Raw genomic sequence first — 19,235 nt, forward strand, 5'->3', positions numbered from 1 at the left:
CACAGTTGCATAACGTTCACATTTATTTGGTTTCAAGTCCTAACATATTCTAAACATGCGTTTAACACATATGGATCACATTTGTCACAGGTAGTTCAAGTAAGAAAAGCAGAGGAGAGAGGTTTTTCAAAAGATTTAAAGGGATACTTCGGGATTTTGGCAATGAAACCCTTTATCTACTTCCCCAGAGTCCGAGTCACTTCTACCTAGCATTAGGGAAAGGGGGATACCTAGTCAGTTGTACAACTGAATGCCTTCACCTGAAATGTGTCTTCCGCATTTAACCCAACCCCTCTGAATCGGCGCAATGACTGGAAATCTATGGCAACAGCTAGCATGCTAGTTGTTGCATTTGAGTTCCATTCATTGAGCTAACGGTACTTAGCATTGGCTCGCGAAACTACCTCTAACTTCCCTCATACTGGATGCAGAGACATAAACATGGTATCCATGAGTTCACCTGACTCTGGGGATCCCTTAAAGTATCCTTTTAAGGAGAAGAAAACATGGCAGATAAAAATGTAATGCATTTCATCTGCGTATCCAGTGGTGCAGATTCAACGGAAATACTTTAAGACGTTGTTCCCTGAGATATGTTCTGATTTGATCTGCTCTAGTTGCCCCATTGTGGGCTCCTTAATAAGGAGCTTCAACGAATGAATTGTAATAACACTGAATAAGCTTGTAATAACACTGTTATAACAGAAAACCATTCATTGTTGAGATGAGTGAAGAAAAGCATGTTAACAGGATATGACAGAAGGGCCAAAGTTACATTCTAATGAATAATCACTCACAAGCAGCATTCTAAATATCAAACATGATACTGATCATTTAACCCTTTTAAAGTCTTTACACTTCGCCTTTACATAGTTTGGTACACCCCATCTTAAACTATATAAATATAGTGAATGAACACAATACATTGATTGGAATACCATACTGGGTTACATGTTGCTATATAAACTGTACAAAGAAACACTGATTCACCAGTAAAATGGGAAGTATTGATAAAACGACCGCAGAAAAGTGAACAAATGGTAACCGCCTATGGCATGTGATTACATACAGTATGCCGAGATTCCCATAGAAATGATTTGGTATGGTAATCAGGTGTGTTTGATTTTATTTGGATCTCTTTTAGTCCCCATTTGGACTAATCTTCCAAGAGTCCTTAAAGTGTTTATGATTGGTAATGTACGGTCATGATGTTGTAGATAAGTCATCAGTCTGATCCGTTTTCATTGATCACTTGGTGTGACGTTGTAAAGTACATGATCGATCGCAGAGCAAAGTTGTCAGAGTAAATGTAAAACTGGCAAGGTGGTCAAACTGACTCCCATCCACCAAGGGTGAGGCTGCAGTTTCTCCTGAGGTACCACGGAAAAACATATCAGGAAAAGTTTACATGCAAAATAGGTAACAGCGAGGTAACTGGATGAAATAAGAGACACAAAATAACAGAACATTGGTGCAATGAAACCAATAAATATGATTTTTTTTTAAACATTACCTGTGTGAAAGATAGCAACGTGATGACACACAAAAAGAGGTAGTTTCAGTATAGAAATTGCAAATTACATATCCATTATCTGTAAAAACACATTCCAGAAAATAGTAAGAATGGTAATGAGTTTGTATTACATGTGTTTCAAAACATGAGAGGTGTTGGCAGCAAGGTAGCAATGTAACGTTTGATTTGAAAAGAGACTGCGAGGAATAATCTGCCACTTAGAGTCCCTATATTCATGTATGATGGCCAGAGTGACACTGTATGGCAGCAGCAGCACTGGGCTAGGGTCTCAAACACAAGTATCCTAAAAATGTCTGATCCCTGAGTTTAGGAGTGCCATATGCACTGAGTCCCCCAGACCAGTGGCTGGCTGCTCCCCACCATGGCTTCTGGCACACCGCAATGTTCTCTGCTTTGTTCACAGATGGTCAACTGAAAGAAAACAGTGTGTGACTCCCATCTAATATCTGAGTTGAAAACTCCACACCTCAGGCCCAAATGACACTGGGGAATACAGTAAAGGCTTTGCATGTGAAGGATCATGCATAAATATGCATACTATTTACCAGTTTCACAGGTGCCTGTCTTCTGCTGAGTTAATTCACTGTCTGCAGATATCATTTTATTCATCAAATCTGTAACATGTTTTTGGTAATAGCAAAAGTGATCAATCCATAAACACTTTTGAATTGTAATATCAATACCATACGCACTATATTCTTTGGGAACTTAAATTACAGCAGAGACAAGGGAATGAGTTGATAGAATCACATCCAACATCCATGTCAATGTAAACAAACACTGTATAGCCTCAAAACATGGTTAAAACTAGAATTGATGTCATGGATGGTCAGTCCTTGCATTTCATTTCTCCAGGCCCATCCCTCAGCTTTTTACCAAAACTAAGGCGGGGTGACCACTTTGTTATTGTTCTAATTAAGGATTCTAGCTTTAACAATAACATTGAAAATGTATAAAAACAAAACATGGAAAGGTGGCTACTTGAAAACTACTGAAAGAAAGAACACACCATTGGTGAAAGTATTCAAAGGTTCAGGGCATAAGATAGTACAGTGTTAAAGGAACATTCCACCCAGAGATGCATCATATGGGGATGATTTCTGTATTCTGAAAGTTACATATCTTTAAAATTGATTGCTGACAAGCAAAACATTTTTGGGACTATGTCAACAACGGACAAATTGTCCTTTAAGGCAGGTAGTAGTGTTAAGGCTGAGATAGACAAACTAGGATGGACTTACAGTAGTGATGAAGGGAGAGAGTAAGCCTACCTGATAGTTGAGGTTATTTTGAGCATGCTCAGTTTGGAAAGGGGCATCTCTGGCATTTCTGCCCTGTCTCAGACCACCTTCAGCCAAATCAGCTCAACACTGAACTGGGGGTACTGGTTCACCAGTTGTTTTAAATCTGTTCTGAAACAATCTGTTCTAAAACATGCCCTTAAAACCAACACATTCACTTTTGTAAAACAGGAAAGTATTTGAAAAAGAAAACACCTTCTAAAAAGGACCTACAATGTCCTGAATCCTACGACTACAAATCCTACAAGTACATCAGCATTGTGATCACTGAATAACTCCTGAATGCAATACATAACACTCACTTTACCCTGTTTAAATACAGGTCCACAAGGACCTGAGAGAGAGGAGCATGCAGGGTGGGAACTTTGCCAAGGTCATGGTCAAAGAATGTGTCTTGCCTCACCACAGCACGCATAAAAGAGAGTCGTTTTAAGGACTGCATTGCCCCAAATGTTCAAACAACGGTTACTATGAAACAGATAAAACTTGAATGATCAAAAAGACTCTTCAAGTGGGTGAAATTATCATCTCATACTTAGAAAATAAAGAACCTATTTCTCTGTATGTTTCTTTTTTAAAACAATGTGCATATCTGTCTCAGATGATGTGCAAGCCGGAAGTAACCTCTAGTCCTTCCAGATGAATAGACAAGCCCCTAATGTCTCCTCCATCTCTCCTCTTTTACAGCCAAAAAGTAGTCACCTGAGCATTCCTAACCCAACACTGTCTGTCTAAAGATGTAGTAGTAAAAATGAGCAGGCCAGCATTTCCTTCTAGCCTAACTGTGCGGACTGGACCACCAACCCAATGAGCATGTGCAGAGGCTAAGGATTGGGCAAGGGAGTACCAGTGGAGGGCTAAAAGTTGTATGTCTGGAGCAACAAATGGGTGCTACAGGGACTAGGAGGGAAGACAGTGGGGCCTTTGTCTGTGGTGTCTCAGCGTTAGGGGTTAGGACGGGAACCAGCTACACTGTGTGTCTGTCTGTCAGCAGAAGGTCTCCCCTCCAGCTCCAACGCACATTGATTCATTTCTTATTCGGGTCCTTCATTGATAAGAAATCATTACACTGAGCTATCGGCTCATCACCCATCTATGGGTTCTGCTTGAAAAAGCTTTGCATAACACTTTGGTCAACAACAACAAAAATCAATACAGCTAATAGCAAACTTCCCCTACCCCTGCAATTCAATTTGTTCCGCAGTCTATGATTGTAGAAAATACCCGTATGCTCGTTTTCTACGAAGATCCCACAATCCAGATAAATGTCACCTCACTGAAAGTCTAGGAATGTTCAAAACTGACCAGCCCATCCCTTACAGGAAGTCTGTCTGTGGGTTCTGTAAGAGAGGGTGTGTGTAACACAGTATAGAAAAATACTACAAGAAGGGGGACAATACACCAGTAGTGAATATTCATTTGTTGATTGCAGGGGTGAACGCTTTTTTATCTTTGGTTCAATATACAGCAATGCCTTTGGTCAATTTTGTGGTAAAGGCCTACTTATCAATCTACGATTCAGGAGTTTAAAGCATTTACAGGGATTGGATTTAGACTGGGCAACTCTTCATTTCAAAACAGCGAGAAAAAGGTACCTGAAAATAGAAACAAAATCTTCCTGAGGTAGTCTCAAAACACTTGTCAACTCATTTATATCCGGCCCCATCCGAATAAAATAAATGTTTAAAATCAAGTTCTAACAATGGCAACACCGACACATTGAGCAATCGGATACACACTTGTAAACTCCAAAGACCAATGCATCAATGTGCATTTAGTTTGTACAGAAGCATGTGCACAGCATAAATCAGCATACATTCAGCTCTGTCGTGTAATAAATATATAGAGAAAAAAAAGTTTTATAAAACTAGCTGCTTGTCACATTCACAGGAAGGAGGACCAGTCCCTTGCCCTGCCCCCTAGGCCAGCTCTGAGTAAAGGGATGGTCCTAGAGCCAGCAGGGCAGGGCTCAGTTCCCAGGGGAGGTACCCGTAGAAGTCAGACAGGGGGAACTTCCTGTCCTGTAGCTGATTAGGCTGGATTTGCAGGAGTGCAAGACTGCTTTGAACAAAAGGGGGAGCTGTTCCAGGGGAACATTCACCAGCTTGCCTGGAAAGAAACATGTTTCACAGGGTGTGAGTACAGAACAATTATCCTATCACCTACCTTGTTATGGACCTTTATATTAGCATTTCATAATACACCGCCCGCCATGCCAATCCCCGATAGATGCCCCAACTTACCTGCCATGAAGCGGATCTCTGGCAGACACATCATGATCTCAGGGAAGCGTTTGGGCTGGTGAGGGTACTTGTACTCAGTGTAGTCCTGACACACGTACCAGTAGCGCTTGTTCAGCTGCTCCAACTGGGAGACGTTAGTCAAACCGCGGATATCTGCACAGACAGACAGGGACACATTGAGGAGAGGACCTTAGCTACTGTTCATGTATGTGTGACGTTTGCATTCTTTTTATTCAATAAAGCATCTGAGCAGCGGAGGAGTTTAGGAAATTCCTTAAGGATCAGTACTGTGTTTGTGTGTGTGTGTGTGTGTGTGTGTGTGTGTTACCTTGGTTCAAGAAGTTGATGGCTTTCATGCAGGCGTACTCCTCGTTGCTGACCTTCAACTGGTGGAACTTGCGGAACAGATAGATCAGCCTCTCCATCACCTCCATGCCATTCTCACTGAACCTGGAGACGGCGCATACAGAAACATGGTGAGGTTGTGAAATGTGATACGCACGCCCGCTCACTCGCAAACAACCCACAAAATCAACAAGACTACCAGCTCTTGTACACACAGCTACAGAAGTGGAAAATCACAAAGAAATAACAAAGTTAAGGGAGAGTAGATTTATGATAGTTGATTCAATCATGACCGTAATAAGATGATGAGCAGTGGGGGGGGCCTGATCCACTACAAGTGATTAAGGACATTCATCTCACTGACTAAACATTTCCTTTAGCTTTAAGGAAGGAGCATGTACTTAAATATGGCAAACTGAACAACTGTGCTCATCAATCTCTATACCCGTCTCCGCAGCTCCCCTTAAATCTTAATCTCTTTAGTACATGTGCCTACACACCGCTTAGCACTGGCTTAGTAAATCAGACACCTTCTCCTTGAATGTGCAAACTGCAGGCAAATGGGCCATTGCAACACAACCCAGCCGTAAATCCAATAGAAAATTAGGAACAAGTGTGCCAAAAGGGCTGATAATTCTGGTCTGATTTACACACAACCAAGCCCCCACAGTATTATGGCCAATCTGGGACAGAGGGACAGACCTGTATTTCATAATGGCCCAGACAGTGCTAGCCACAGTCCTGAGGAGTCGTCCACCTCACAGGACAGTTCACTGGCACACTTCCAAAACCAATATACCCCGATGTAATGGTCGAAATATCACAGCCTTTAGAGATTGTGAACCCACAGAGTGGAACGGTGGTCTCTGTAGGAGACTGTTGTTGCAGAAGGAAACACAACTCACATTTTGACATCATCCCTTCTCTTTAGAGCCATATTCAGCCACCACACCTCCCAAAAATACTACAATAACATAAGTCTAGGTAAGCAAAGACTATTGCCTTCTAACATCTGGGGCAGCAGGGTAGCCTAGTGGTTAGAGCGTTGGCCTAGTAACCGAAAGGTTGCTAGATCGAATCCCCGAGCTGACAAGGTACAAATCTGTCGTTCTGCCCCTGAACAAGGCAGTTAACCCACTGTTCCTAGGCCGTCATTGTAAATAAGAATTTGTTCTTAACTGACTTGCCTAGTTAAATAAAGGTTAAATAAAAAATAAATGAACGCCAACACAAAAGGAGAATTTTATTTACATTTTTTAAATGACGGCCTATACCGGCCAAACCCGGAAGACGCTGGGCTAATTGTGCGCCGCCCTATGGGACTCCCAATCACGGCTGGTTGTGATACAGCCTGGAATCAAACCATGGTGACGCCTAAAGCACTGAGATGCAGTGCCTTAGACCGCCTTAGACCGCTGCCTTAGACCGCTGCGCCACTCGGCAGAAGAGGATGGTGTCCCAGCTAAATGGTCTCCTTCCATACAATGATTCCAAAATAAACGTGAACACAACCTAGTATCATTGGTTAATTAACCCTGACAGTGATCCCACTGTCGGGCAATACTCACCCCTGCATCTCGCCCTCAGAGGGCGTGTACTTGGCGGTGACGTCGGCCAGGTCTCCAAAGATCTGCGCACTGTAGATGGTGAGGCAGGAGAGCAGGATGAGCTCCTGCCAGGTGGAGCTGAGCAGACAGGTGTAGTCCTCGATGGACAGCTCGCAGAAGAACGGCAGCTTCTTGATCCACGAGATCTGACGAAACAGCAGCTCGTCGGCCAGACGACACAGCAGCGCAAACAACTCCACCTGAGTCACCTTGTACCTGACACACATAACAGGGGAGACAGAGAGACGCGGATGTGAATATCGACAGGCTTCATAACAGCAAAGTGTTCATGTCATTGTGTTGGGCCAGGAGTTGTAGCTGACCTGGTCACACGGTTGAACAATTCATATTGTAAAACACATTTACAAATAGATGTCTGCTGGAATTGGTATGTCAAAAAAACACGCCACGGTTTGAGGGCTCAGCAGATATTTCCGGTTAAGCAGGCTTACTCACCCATCCTCTATCAGCATGGGGGTGGCCAGTGGAGCCAGGTCCTCTGCAGCCACTAGCTGCAGCACCAGGGGGTGCGACTGGGGGTAGAGGCTGCGGGGCTGGGGGGGAAGCAGGCCTGACTGGGCATGGTAGCTGAAGAGGTGAGGTAGCAGCTGGTAGGGGGTGTTCATGGGGGTGTTCATGTACTGGTCTCTGAGAGCAGCCGTGTAGCCGCCATTCAACTCCACAGAGCGACTGGACAGAGAAAACACAATGGTCAAACACACTAACACCTCAGACATTATGGAAGACACAGTAGAACTGTCACTGCCGCGAGTTAATTCACTCACAATAGTTGTTCAATTACATACTGTACTTACACTAAATGCCAGAAATTGTTAAGGGTGCCCATGTTGTTGAGGTTTGATAAATAACTATTTCTCTGCATTTCTAACATAATCAGAGTACATGGCTGATATAGATAAGTTGATGTTGATACAGAGAGAGATTCAAATAGACACCACCACACTACATAGACTATATTTAGCCTTGCTGCTTGTAGATAGACACTATGCATGTCTCCACAGCAAGAACAGCAGATACGGGTACGAATTCATTCTACAGATATCACTGCTAAGTCTGAATAGACTGCATTCAGGCATTCTTCTAGTGGCAAACACCTTACTAACTTGGCAATGAGACGTCAGGGGCACTTCATTATTTCGTAAACGGACAAACTGCTGACAATGGCTACGACGCTCCCTAATGTTGAGGAGTTGCTAACTCACTTGGATGACAGAGTGGATGCGGGTGAGGGCTGGTTGCCCTCGGAGGCGCCGTTGCTAGGGGAACTGTGGTCACTACTGTCACCATTGTTGCTCCAGGTGTGCTCCGGGAGACTGGCTTCCTCCTTAAATTCCTGTCCCGACATGATCCGCTCAATCTCCTCATCTGTGATCTGTGACACAGAGACAGAGACAGAGACAGAGAGAGAGAGCGAGAGAGAGCAGAAAAAGAGCAGAGAGAGAGCAGAGAGAGAGAGGGAAGACAGAGAGAGAGAGAGCAGAGAGAGCAGAGAGAGACAGCAGAGAGAGAGAGAGGGAAGACAGAGAGAGAGAGACAGAGAGAGAGAGAGAGAGAGAGCAGACAGAGACAGCAGAGAGAGAGAGGGAAGACAGAGAGAGAGAGAGGGAGAGAGCAGAGAGAGCAGAGAGAGACAGCAGAGAGAGAGAGGGAAGACAGAGAGAGAGAGAGGGAGAGAGCAGAGAGACAGCAGAGATAGAGAGAGAGAGAGAATATGTAAAGAGTCATGGCATTGGCAAGCCCATTAACTACTATAATTCATTCCCTTGGGTACTTCAAGTCTTTAGCTGTTAATACTACAGCATTGTTTTCAGGCATCTGAATGGATTAACATAGCACTGTTGCTCAGGGTATAATTATCCTAGGACAACTTGTTCCACAGAGGCACAAGGCCACACCATGCACATGCACATGCGCACGCACCCACCCACCCACCCACACATACAGGGCTCGTTCCACTTCAAAAAACACAAGAAAGAGGATTTCAACACCCACCATCTCAAATTGTTCTGAAATAGTTTTATTGTTAGAAACCGATAAGTATTCCTGCAACATTATATTGTTGACATATAACTTGATCTCTAAGATATTAAGCTAATTGATTGCACCCAAATTGGCCATTTTAATATATAGGATTCATATATTTAATAATAACTATAGTACCTAACATCTGATTTGGACAAACCTTTTTTCTAACAATGAGTTAGACATGAGGAATCCAAAGAAATTGTCAAAAGCCCCCCATACCCCACACCAATCCCACCCCAACAATGAGTATATAGTGTCAGTTCCCTATGTTTGACATGTAGTACGGAGCTGCAGCTCGGAGTATTGTTTCTTCATCTTATGTAATGTATTCTCAGTGAATTTGTTGATGTTTTTTTCCCCTGTTCGGAAGAATGTGTCATTTTTTGAAGTGTTTATGTCCCATCCTGCTTACAGGGTATGAACCAATATTACAATTTTGTAATTTATGTGAACTATCCCTTTAATAATGGGGGTTGGGGGAATCTTTAAAAAAAGATCACCTAATAGCAGGAACAGCACCATCTAGTGGTCAGAACTTGTTAATTGGGATGTGGGATGGGACACAAACCCAATAACTTCAATGACTAATTTCTCTGAACAGGATAAAACATTTTTTGGGGCCAAAATCATTGAGAATACATTACATAGGATGAAGAAACAATACTCAGAGCCTCAGCTCCATTCTATTTGTCAAACATAGGGAACTGATACTACATACTTATTTTTAGAGTGGGATTGATGTGGGGGGGGGGGTAGGTGGCTTTTGACCACTTCTTTGGATTCCTCATGTCTTACTCATTGGTAGAAAAAAGTTTGGTCCAAATTGGATGTTAGGTACTATAATTATTGAATATTATATGAATCCTATAAATTAAAATATCCAATTTGTGTGCAGTCAATTAGCTTAATTTCTAAGAGATCAAATTATATTTCAACAAAATAATGCTTCCGGAATGCTTATGTTATCTGTTTCTAACTGCAGAAATGATTTCAGAACAATCTGAGATGGAGGGTGTCATGGCTTGCTGAAATGACATGGAACGACCCACATCTTAGCTATCCCAAAATGATATTTGAAAAGCATGGCTAATCCTTCATCTAATGTTGGGTTTTTTTACCCCCTAATTTTCGATCTTCTCTCATCGCTTCAACTCGGGAGGAGTTAATGACATAGATTGAATTGAACACTGTAAATAATGACTGGTGCTGCAAGCAATTAGGGATGCTGATTTGCCCAATTACCTTGTTTAAAGACAGCTAATGAAATGATAAGTTAATGTGAGCATGAAATCACTTTCAAGGATGGGTTCAATTCCATTTATAATATCACAGTTCAGGGCAATGGGTTAGAAATTACCAGCATTTTTACATAACAATTCTTAGTAAGCTATTTAAATTGAAATAAAAAATTCAGAACAGTTCTGAAATATCAAAGTCACTGTGGGAAACTAGCTTTAATTAGCTGTAGTAGAGTGCACAGTGAATATTTACCTGAACAGGCCCAATGCTTTTGTTTCTCCCTCCTGGCATGCCATCTTCCCTGATTGCTGGAAAACACACCGAACAGCCATAAGCACCACAATATGAGAAACAAACTGTATGGTTTTTAAAAATACTATGTTTGGGTTTCAACATATAAAAAACACTCAAGTACAGTACAATTCCTAGAGGGGTTGTGATAGCAACATTGGTACTATGTCTCCACCTGGTGGCTGCTATGATTGTGCCACAGCAGATCATCAGGAAAGAGTTCAGCAAAATGTGAAACTTCATCTACACAGTCAATCCAGCAGAGAGCACTAGCTACATAACAACAGAGCTGGGCGGCCTAGCTGCGAGCTGATAAGAGGGTGGGGTCATCACTAGTTAACACTGCCACAAAGTCAACCCCCCCCATTTATACAATTTATCTTCTTAAAATCACATGTTAAACCTTAGCATTAACCCTAACCACACAGCTAATCTTATGCCTAACCTTAAATTACATTGTTTTTGTTTTTATATATTTTTTAAGATATATAGCCAATTTTGACTTTGTGGCTGTGCCATCTAGTGGAAAACCCCATGGAGATTTTCCAATGAAACCTGTGGTTCTAGAACCATCTACTATGGTTCTAGTACAGTACATTCAGCTCAGAATTCTAGGCCTCTGCATACGTGGCACTCGTCTGTTCATCACTCTTGCCTCTTAGGTCTCCTCTTACCTTTGCGGTTCATTCCCATCTGTAGACACTTGAGCAGGCGGCAGTATTGGCAGCGGTTGCGCTGCTTGCGCGACATCTCGCAGTTCTTGTCGCGGCTGCAGCGGTACACGCGCTTGTTGCAGATGCTGCGCTTGAAGAAGCCCTTGCAGCCCTCGCAGGAGATGATGCCGTAGTGCAGGCCTGTGGCGCGGTCTCCACAGATAAGGCAAACACGTGGGTCAGCTGCAACATCTGACAGAAGAGACAGAATGACTGGTTAGAGCAGAAGACAGAAAACCTGACAGACGCCTGCCACATACCACAACATTCAAGTAACATCAATGACAAGTTGGACATAATAAAGAGAAATATCTACGGAGAAAATGCAGCATGATCAAAATTGCTCTCAGATCTGAAAGGAAAGCCGTTGCCATAAGTCCTCACCCAGCATATGTATCCTACAGCTCTAACCATCGTCGTGGAACTTAGGGTAGCCAACCAGTGTAACCAGCTGGATGTTAGGAGGAAGAATGGGCAGAGAGGGCAGACATCTTGAATGTTTTATTCAGTAGGTCTGAGCAGAGAAAGGGCCAGGCTAAACGACACGCTGGGCTGCCTGGTGATTTGTTTACAGGCTCTCCTTTCCCTTAGACACAGTGGCAGCGTCATTTCAACTCTTCCGTGTGGCTATAGTCTAACACCACTCGGTGACTAGATTCACTCCCCTTTTCATAGATACAGAGTACATTGAAACGCAAGCCCACGTAAGGTCTAAATCTCTCACTGTGAGCATAACACGCTGGTGTGACAAGGGAATTTATATTTGTTTAAATATACAATACCAAATAACAGTTAATGATTCTCTAACTCCACAGGCGGGCAGTGACACCTTAATTGGGGATGATGGGCTCATAGTAATGGCTGGAATGGAACAAATGGAATGTTATCGAACACATCAAACACATGGTTTCCATATGTTTGATACCATTCCATCCACCCAATTCCAGCCATTATTCCGTCTTCCCCTCGGCAGCCTCCAGTGTCCAACTGGTAGGTTCATATCACAGCTGTCTTCTTTAGGAGACAAACAGTGCAGACCAGAGCCTTTACATTTTAGCCTTAACCTTTGTTTCCTCAAAGGGTATATGGTGCAGCTTTTCTGCTGAGTGTTTCAAAATGTGAAATGTTGTTAAGACCAAGTGAGGGCAGTAACTTGGAACACATGTTGGGGGATATTTGGGGGCTTGGGTAAAGGCGAGGGAAGGGCTGCCTTTGAGGAAGTAGTGGAACAGGATGTTCCAAATGAAGCACATTCAAAAATAGTTGGTTAAATTACACAGCGCTCTGAGTTTAAGGTTAGCCAGCAGATTAACAACATGTGGTGACCACGAGAGACCCAGATGTGAAAACAGAATAAAGTTCAAAACACCTAGCTTACTACAGTAGCCCTTATCCCCAAATACCAATATCACTGATGCTAAATAGCTTTTGGCTTTACATTCATCTCTATAGAGTCACATTTCTGGCTTTCATGTGTCTGTGTGTGCATACGTTCCATTGGGTGTGCGTGTTGGAGTTTGGATCATAGAGAGAGATGTACTTAAAGCTAGAATCCTTAATGGAAACAATAACAAAGTGTTCTCGCCTGTTTTGCTAAAAAGCTAATGGATTGGGCTGGAGAAATGTAACTACTAGACCTACGGGCGCAAGGACTGACCATACATGATCCCAAATGTAGAGTTTTAACCATGTTTTGAGGCTATACAGTTTAGATTTACGTTGATTACAAACATTGTTTTACTCCAATCTTATATTTTGGGTTCTGATGGGGAACGACACTTGAACTAAGTGCATAAGGTGTGTTACTTTTTTAAAATTATTTTTTACTTTAAGTCTATTTGGTAAATATTTGTTTAACTCTTCTTGAACTGCACTGTTAGTTAAGGGCTTGTAAGTAAGCATTTCACGTTAAGGTTGTATTTGGCGTATGTGAAAAATAAAGTTGGATTTGATTTGATTGCGGCATTTATAGTTTAGACTCTTCAAATATCAATGGGTCATTCACTTATAAATCCAAAAAGAGACGAAGCAACTAAGGATTTAAATTGAAGACTTACAATCCTCTGTGAACTCATGACATTCTTAGTTACTTTACTAATCACCACAGAAACGGCACAATCTGCAGACCAGCACACTTTGAGGACACCAAACTTTAAAAAGCGGTTTAAAATCTTAGCTGGCATAATCCCCATCTACCTCTAGGTTAGATAATAAAACACTATGCAGGCAGAGAATGAATTAGACCGAAAAACCTATTTTCCCTACTCTCTGCTGTCCACCGTGTTAGTGCTACCCTATCGATCAACCCCCGTCCACCAACACACAAACACACACACACACACACACACACCCCTCAACCCCCGCACCATCCCCCCTCATAAAAGCTCTGAACAGATGGGTTGACGCCATGGTTACAGTGAATAGCCCAGCAAAGCAGCGGCTGCCAGAAGAAGAGATAACACAGAACAACCCCAACCTTACTGGCTTAGCTTCCTAATTATGATATCAGTTAACAAGGCAGCCCATCCCAGTTTCTGTTGGTCAATCAGCAATTACATGGGGTTTGTTGTCCCCGCTTTATCATCATCCATTACTAAGTATAATAAAAACATTTTTTAAAGATATATATTAGTCAGTTAAGAACAAATTCTTATTTACAATGATGGCCTACCCCGGCCAAACCCGGACGGCGCTGGGCAAATTGTGCACTGCCCTACGGGACTCCCAATCACAGCCGGATGTGATACAGCCTGGTTTCAAACCAGGGACTGTAGTGACGCCTCTTGCAATGAGATTATTGGTCACATACCCATGTTTAGCAGATGTTATTGCGGGTGTAGTGAAATGCTTGTGTTTATAGCTCCAATAGTGCAGTAATATCTAACAATTTCACAACAATACACACAAATCTAAAGTAAAGGAATGGAATTAAGAATATATAAATACCTGACAGCAATGTCGGAGCGGCATAGACTAAAATACAGTAGAATACAGTATATACATATGAAATGAGTAGTGCAAAATATGTAAACATTAAAGTAGGGAGTTTGCTTCAAACAGAACTCCCAAAATAAAGTACCATGAACTGGTTCATCCTGAAAAACAGGTGACCACTAACTGGGAAAATATAAACAGTGAAGTTATCAAAGTGAAGGTTTACAGATCAACATGGGAGACTGTATTGGGAGATTTCGTAAAGATACAGAGAGAAACATCCAGAACCCTGGTTTTCACCTCCATTCTCACCTATTACACCAGGACTAGAACTGGAGTCCAAACTGAGTTCAAACCGATTCTACATGTAGATTTACACTAAAATGTCAGCAGTCAGACGCCCACCGGCGGCAGGTGGTCCCGAAAACACACCCCACCGAACGAACGGCGGTGCGAATGTCAGATGAACGTTAGATGGAGATCCGGTGCAGTTTGTGCGCTCCACAGGCAGCTGGTGGCACCTTAATTGGTGAGGATGGGCTCATAGTAATGGCTGGAATGGAATAAATGGAATGTTATCGAACACATCAAACACATGGTTTCTATGTGTTTAATGCCATTCCATTCACTCCCTTCCAGCCATTACTATGAGCCGACCTCCCCCTCAACAGCCTCCTGTGATGAGCAAACTGAGAGCAGACTGAACTGCTTTCACTGGATTCTACCAACAGTAAATAATGACGACTGGGTTGTTGGTCCCATAACCCAGTCCTGAAACAGACTGGTGAGAACTCAGCTATAGTGGTCCTGGTTAATGCTACCTTCTCCTGAACCCATAAATTAACCCTAGCTGCTCTGAGGTAAGTCTCTTACTGACGGCCTTTGGTCAACCACTAATTCACATAGCCATGAACTTTCCCCTCATCCAGGCATGGACTAACCCATCAGATATAAGAGGCAGACATGGGTGCAGTGATCTAAAGCAACAAGGTCATTAAACCCATGCCAACCCATACTGTGTAAAGGCTTCCTTTACCTTACACATTTACTATCATCAGCGCTTGACTTGGGCTACTGCTTGAGCTCCTGTTCCTCTCATAGAATATTAGCTCAAATGTATTGTGGAGCTCCTGCACCTACAGTGGGGCAAAAAAGTATTTAGTCAGCCACCAATTGTGCAAGTTCACCCACTTAAAAAGATGAGAGAGGCCTGTAATTTTCATCATAGGTACCCTTCAACTATGACAGACAAAATGAGAAAAGAAATCCAGAAAATCACATTGTAGGATTCTTTATGAATTTATTTGCAAATTATGGTGGAAAATAAGTATTTGGTCAATAACAAAAGTTTCTCAATACTTTGTTATATACCCTTTGTTGGCAATGACACAGGTCAAACGTTTTCTGTAAGTCTTCACAAGGTTTTCACACACTGTTGCTGGTATTTTGGCCCATTCCTCCATGCAGATCTCCTCTAGAGCAGTGATGTTTTGGGGCTGTCGCTGGGCAACACGGACTTTCAACTCCCTCCAAAGATTTTCTATGGGGTTGAGATCTGGAGACTGGCTAGGCCACTCCAGGACCTTGAAATGCTTCTTACGAAACCACTCCTTCGTTGCCCGGGCGGTGTGTTTGGGATCATTGTCATGCTGAAAGACCCAGCCACGTTTCATCTTCAATGCCCTTGCTGATGGAAGGAGGTTTTCACTCAAAATCTCACGATACATGGCCCCATTCATTCTTTCCTTTACACGGATCAGTCATCCTGGTCCCTTTGCAGAAAAACAACCCCAAAGCATGATGTTTCCATCCCCATGCTTCACAGTAGGTATGGTGTTCTTCGGATGCAACTCAGCATTCTTTGTCCTCCAAACACGACGAGTTGAGTTTTTACCAAAAAGTTCTATTTTGGTTTAATCTGACCATATGACATTCTCCCAATCCTCTTCTGGATCATCCAAATGCTCTCTAGCAAACTTCAGACAGGCCTGGACATGTACTGGCTTAAGCAGGGGGACACGTCTGGCACTGCAGGAGTCCCTGGCGGCGTAGTGTGTTACTGATGGTAGGCTTTGTTACTTTGGTCCCAGCTCTCTGCAGGTCATTCACTAGGTCCCCCCGTGTGGTTCTGGGATTTTTGCTCACCGTTCTTGTGATCATTTTGACCCCACGGGGTGAGATCTTGCGTGGAGCCCCAGATCGAGGGAGATTATCAGTGGTGTTGTATGTCTTCCATCTCCTAATAATTGCTCCCACAGTTGATTTCTTTAAACCAAGCTGCTTACCTATTGCAGATTCAGTCTTCCCAGCCTGGTGCAGGTCTACAATTTTGTTTCTGGTGTCCTTTGACAGCTCTTTGGTCTTGGCCATAGTGGAGGTTGGAGTGTGACTGTTTGAGGTTGTGGACAGGTGTCGTTTATACTGATAACAAGTTCAAACAGGTGCCATTAATACAGGTAATGAGTGGAGGACAGAGGAGCATCTTAAAGAAGAAGTTACAGATATGTGAGAGCCAGAAATCTTGCTTGTTTGTAGGTGACCAAATACTTATTTTCCACCATAATTTGCAAATAAATTCATTAAAAATCCTACAATGTGATTTTCTGGATTTTTCTTTCTCATTTTGTCTGTCATAGTTGACGTGTACCTACAGGCTTCTCTTATCTTTTTAAGTGGGAGAACTTGCACAATTGGTGGCTGACTAAATACTTTTTTGCCCCACTGTAAATATAAACAGTACCAGCACCCAAAATAAGTCCCGGAACATATTTCAGTCCAAACCAAGTACTGATTATCATGAACGTATAAGATTGGCCAAAAGCTAATAAAATGGCAGATAGCAACTTTTAGACCTCAGGTACTGTCCACAAGGGCACACTTGTGGACAGATTAAACACTTAACTACTACTACTGAGTGGTAACCTCATCTTCTTTATAACTTAAATTTAGCTGCAACCGAATCAGACATAATCCTGTCAAAGAGATGACAGAGGTCCTATATGTCCATCCCTGCTCTAAGTATACTAGAAGCAGCAGTGTGCTTTCAGAGCCCAGGGTAAGGTTCCTGTTACTAGAAGGAGCAGAGTGGACTTTCAGAGCCCAGGGTAAGGTTCCTGTTACTAGAAGGAGCAGAGTGGACTTTCAGAGCCCAGGGTAAGGTTCCTGTTACTAGAAGGAGCAGAGTGGACTTTCAGAGCCCAGGGTAAGGTTCCTGTTACTAGAAGGAGCAGAGTGGACTTTCAGAGCCCAGGGTAAGGTTCCTGTTACTAGAAGGAGCAGAGTGGACTTTCAGAGCCCAGGGTAAGGTTCCTGTTACTAGAAGGAGCAGAGTGGACTTTCAGAGCCCAGGGTAAGGTTCCTGTTACTAGAAGGAGCAGAGTGGACTTTCAGAGCCCAGGGTAAGGTTCCTGTTACTAGAAGGAGCAGAGTGGACTTTCAGAGCCCAGGGTAAGGTTCCTGTTACTAGAAGGAGCAGAGTGGACTTTCAGAGCCCAGGGTAAGGTTCCTGTTACTAGAAGGAGCAGAGTGGACTTTCAGAGCCCAGGGTAAGGTTCCTGTTACTAGAAGGAGCAGAGTGGACTTTCAGAGCCCAGGGTAAGGTTCCTGTTACTAGAAGGAGCAGAGTGGACTTTCAGAGCCCAGGGTAAGGTTCCTGTTACTAGAAGGAGCAGAGTGGACTTTCAGAGCCCAGGGTAAGGTTCTTGTTACTAGAAGGAGCAGAGTGGACTTTCAGAGCCCAGGGTAAGGTTCTTGTTACTAGAAGGAGCAGAGTGGACTTTCAGAGCCCAGGGTAAGGTTCCTGTTACTAGAAGGAGCAGAGTGGACTTTCAGAGCCCAGGGTAAGGTTCCTGTTACTAGAAGGAGCAGAGTGGACTTTCAGAGCCCAGGGTAAGGTTCCTGTTACTAGAAGGAGCAGAGTGGACTTTCAGAGCCCAGGGTAAGGTTCCTGTTACTAGAAGGAGCAGAGTGGACTTTCAGAGCCCAGGGTAAGGTTCCTGTTACTAGAAGGAGCAGAGTGGACTTTCAGAGCCCAGGGTAAGGTTCCTGTTACTAGAAGGAGCAGAGTGGACTTTCAGAGCCCAGGGTAAGGTTCTTGTTACTAGAGGCAATTAGCCAGAGCAGGAGAAATGTAAAGTAGCATAAAGCCTCTCCCAGATCTATCGAATGGGGAATGGAAGACCTCTAAAGCCCAATAGGATTACCTATGAGGCTTAAGTTCTGTCTCCTCGGGAGGCTCTTCTGGGGTTGTCATACTGTACACACACAAAAGGCTCACTCGGGTCCCACCGACACATTCAAATGTAATCCTTAGTCATTAATGTGAACATTCCACCAGCCTGAGAACAATGAGGAGCTCTTACTCAAAACAAACGTGTTGAGGTGTTTGACCCCAACACCTATTTTTGGTCTTCCATAAGGAACACTCATGTAACGAGGGTCTTTCGCACTGCCATACAGTTAACAACGTAATAGAGAAACGTCCTGCCAGAAGTAACTCCAGAGTGCAGTAACAAATATAGAAGTGTATGCTTTCACACACCACTTACTACATGTCGCAGCACGTAAGAAGTTGAAGTCCTGTAATACTCTATTATAATGATTCCGTATAAAGTGACTTTAGCCCGATTAAAGTGGGCTCTCGGAGCACAATGAGGCCAAAGATTGATGCTGAAGGAAGGGTGGAGGTATCAGTGAAGATTCACCTTAAGGTCTAAATCAAAAGCCTTTCAGTCATTAAAGCCCCTGTTCTGTGTGTAATAGAATAACACCTCTACTAAGTCTGCCAGAAAAGAGGACAGGACCCACATACTTTCCCCCTTTATTTTAACTCTGAGAGCTCTCTTCATTCTCTTTCTCAAAATGGCCACCTAAAAGGTGCTCCACCCTCTGCATTGTCTTGCATATGTTATAGATCGCCCAAAACCCTGCTCCGTTTTGATATTCTACTTCAAACACAAGCTGTGAGAGCACGCGAGAGATTT

At 43.1% G+C, this 19,235-nt stretch overlaps 1 protein-coding gene across 3 annotated transcripts in view; it reads right to left on the reverse strand.

Moving 5' to 3' along the window:
* The window catches only part of LOC106579986 (nuclear receptor subfamily 6 group A member 1-A), a 104,886-nt gene continuing 85,651 nt past the window's right edge, over positions 1–19,235 (reverse strand). For 2 of the 3 annotated variants that reach the window (XM_014160476.2, XM_014160480.2), the window contains 8 exons: positions 11,281–11,511; positions 10,568–10,623; positions 8,254–8,423; positions 7,487–7,720; positions 6,992–7,246; positions 5,407–5,528; positions 5,079–5,231; positions 1–4,944 (listed from right to left, as the gene is read on the reverse strand). In XM_014160476.2, coding sequence (XP_014015951.1) covers positions 4,805–4,944; positions 5,079–5,231; positions 5,407–5,528; positions 6,992–7,246; positions 7,487–7,720; positions 8,254–8,423; positions 10,568–10,623; positions 11,281–11,511 — 1,361 coding nt within the window. In that variant the 3' untranslated portion in view covers positions 1–4,804. Of the gene's footprint in view, positions 4,945–5,078; positions 5,232–5,406; positions 5,529–6,991; positions 7,247–7,486; positions 7,721–8,253; positions 8,424–10,567; positions 10,624–11,280; positions 11,512–11,703; positions 13,153–19,235 lie in introns of those variants that run through there. The other variant, XM_014160481.2, reaches the window with a different exon arrangement.

Source organism: Salmo salar, chromosome ssa20 (genome assembly GCF_905237065.1).
Source record: "Salmo salar chromosome ssa20, Ssal_v3.1, whole genome shotgun sequence".
Lineage (NCBI taxonomy): Eukaryota > Metazoa > Chordata > Actinopteri > Salmoniformes > Salmonidae > Salmo > Salmo salar.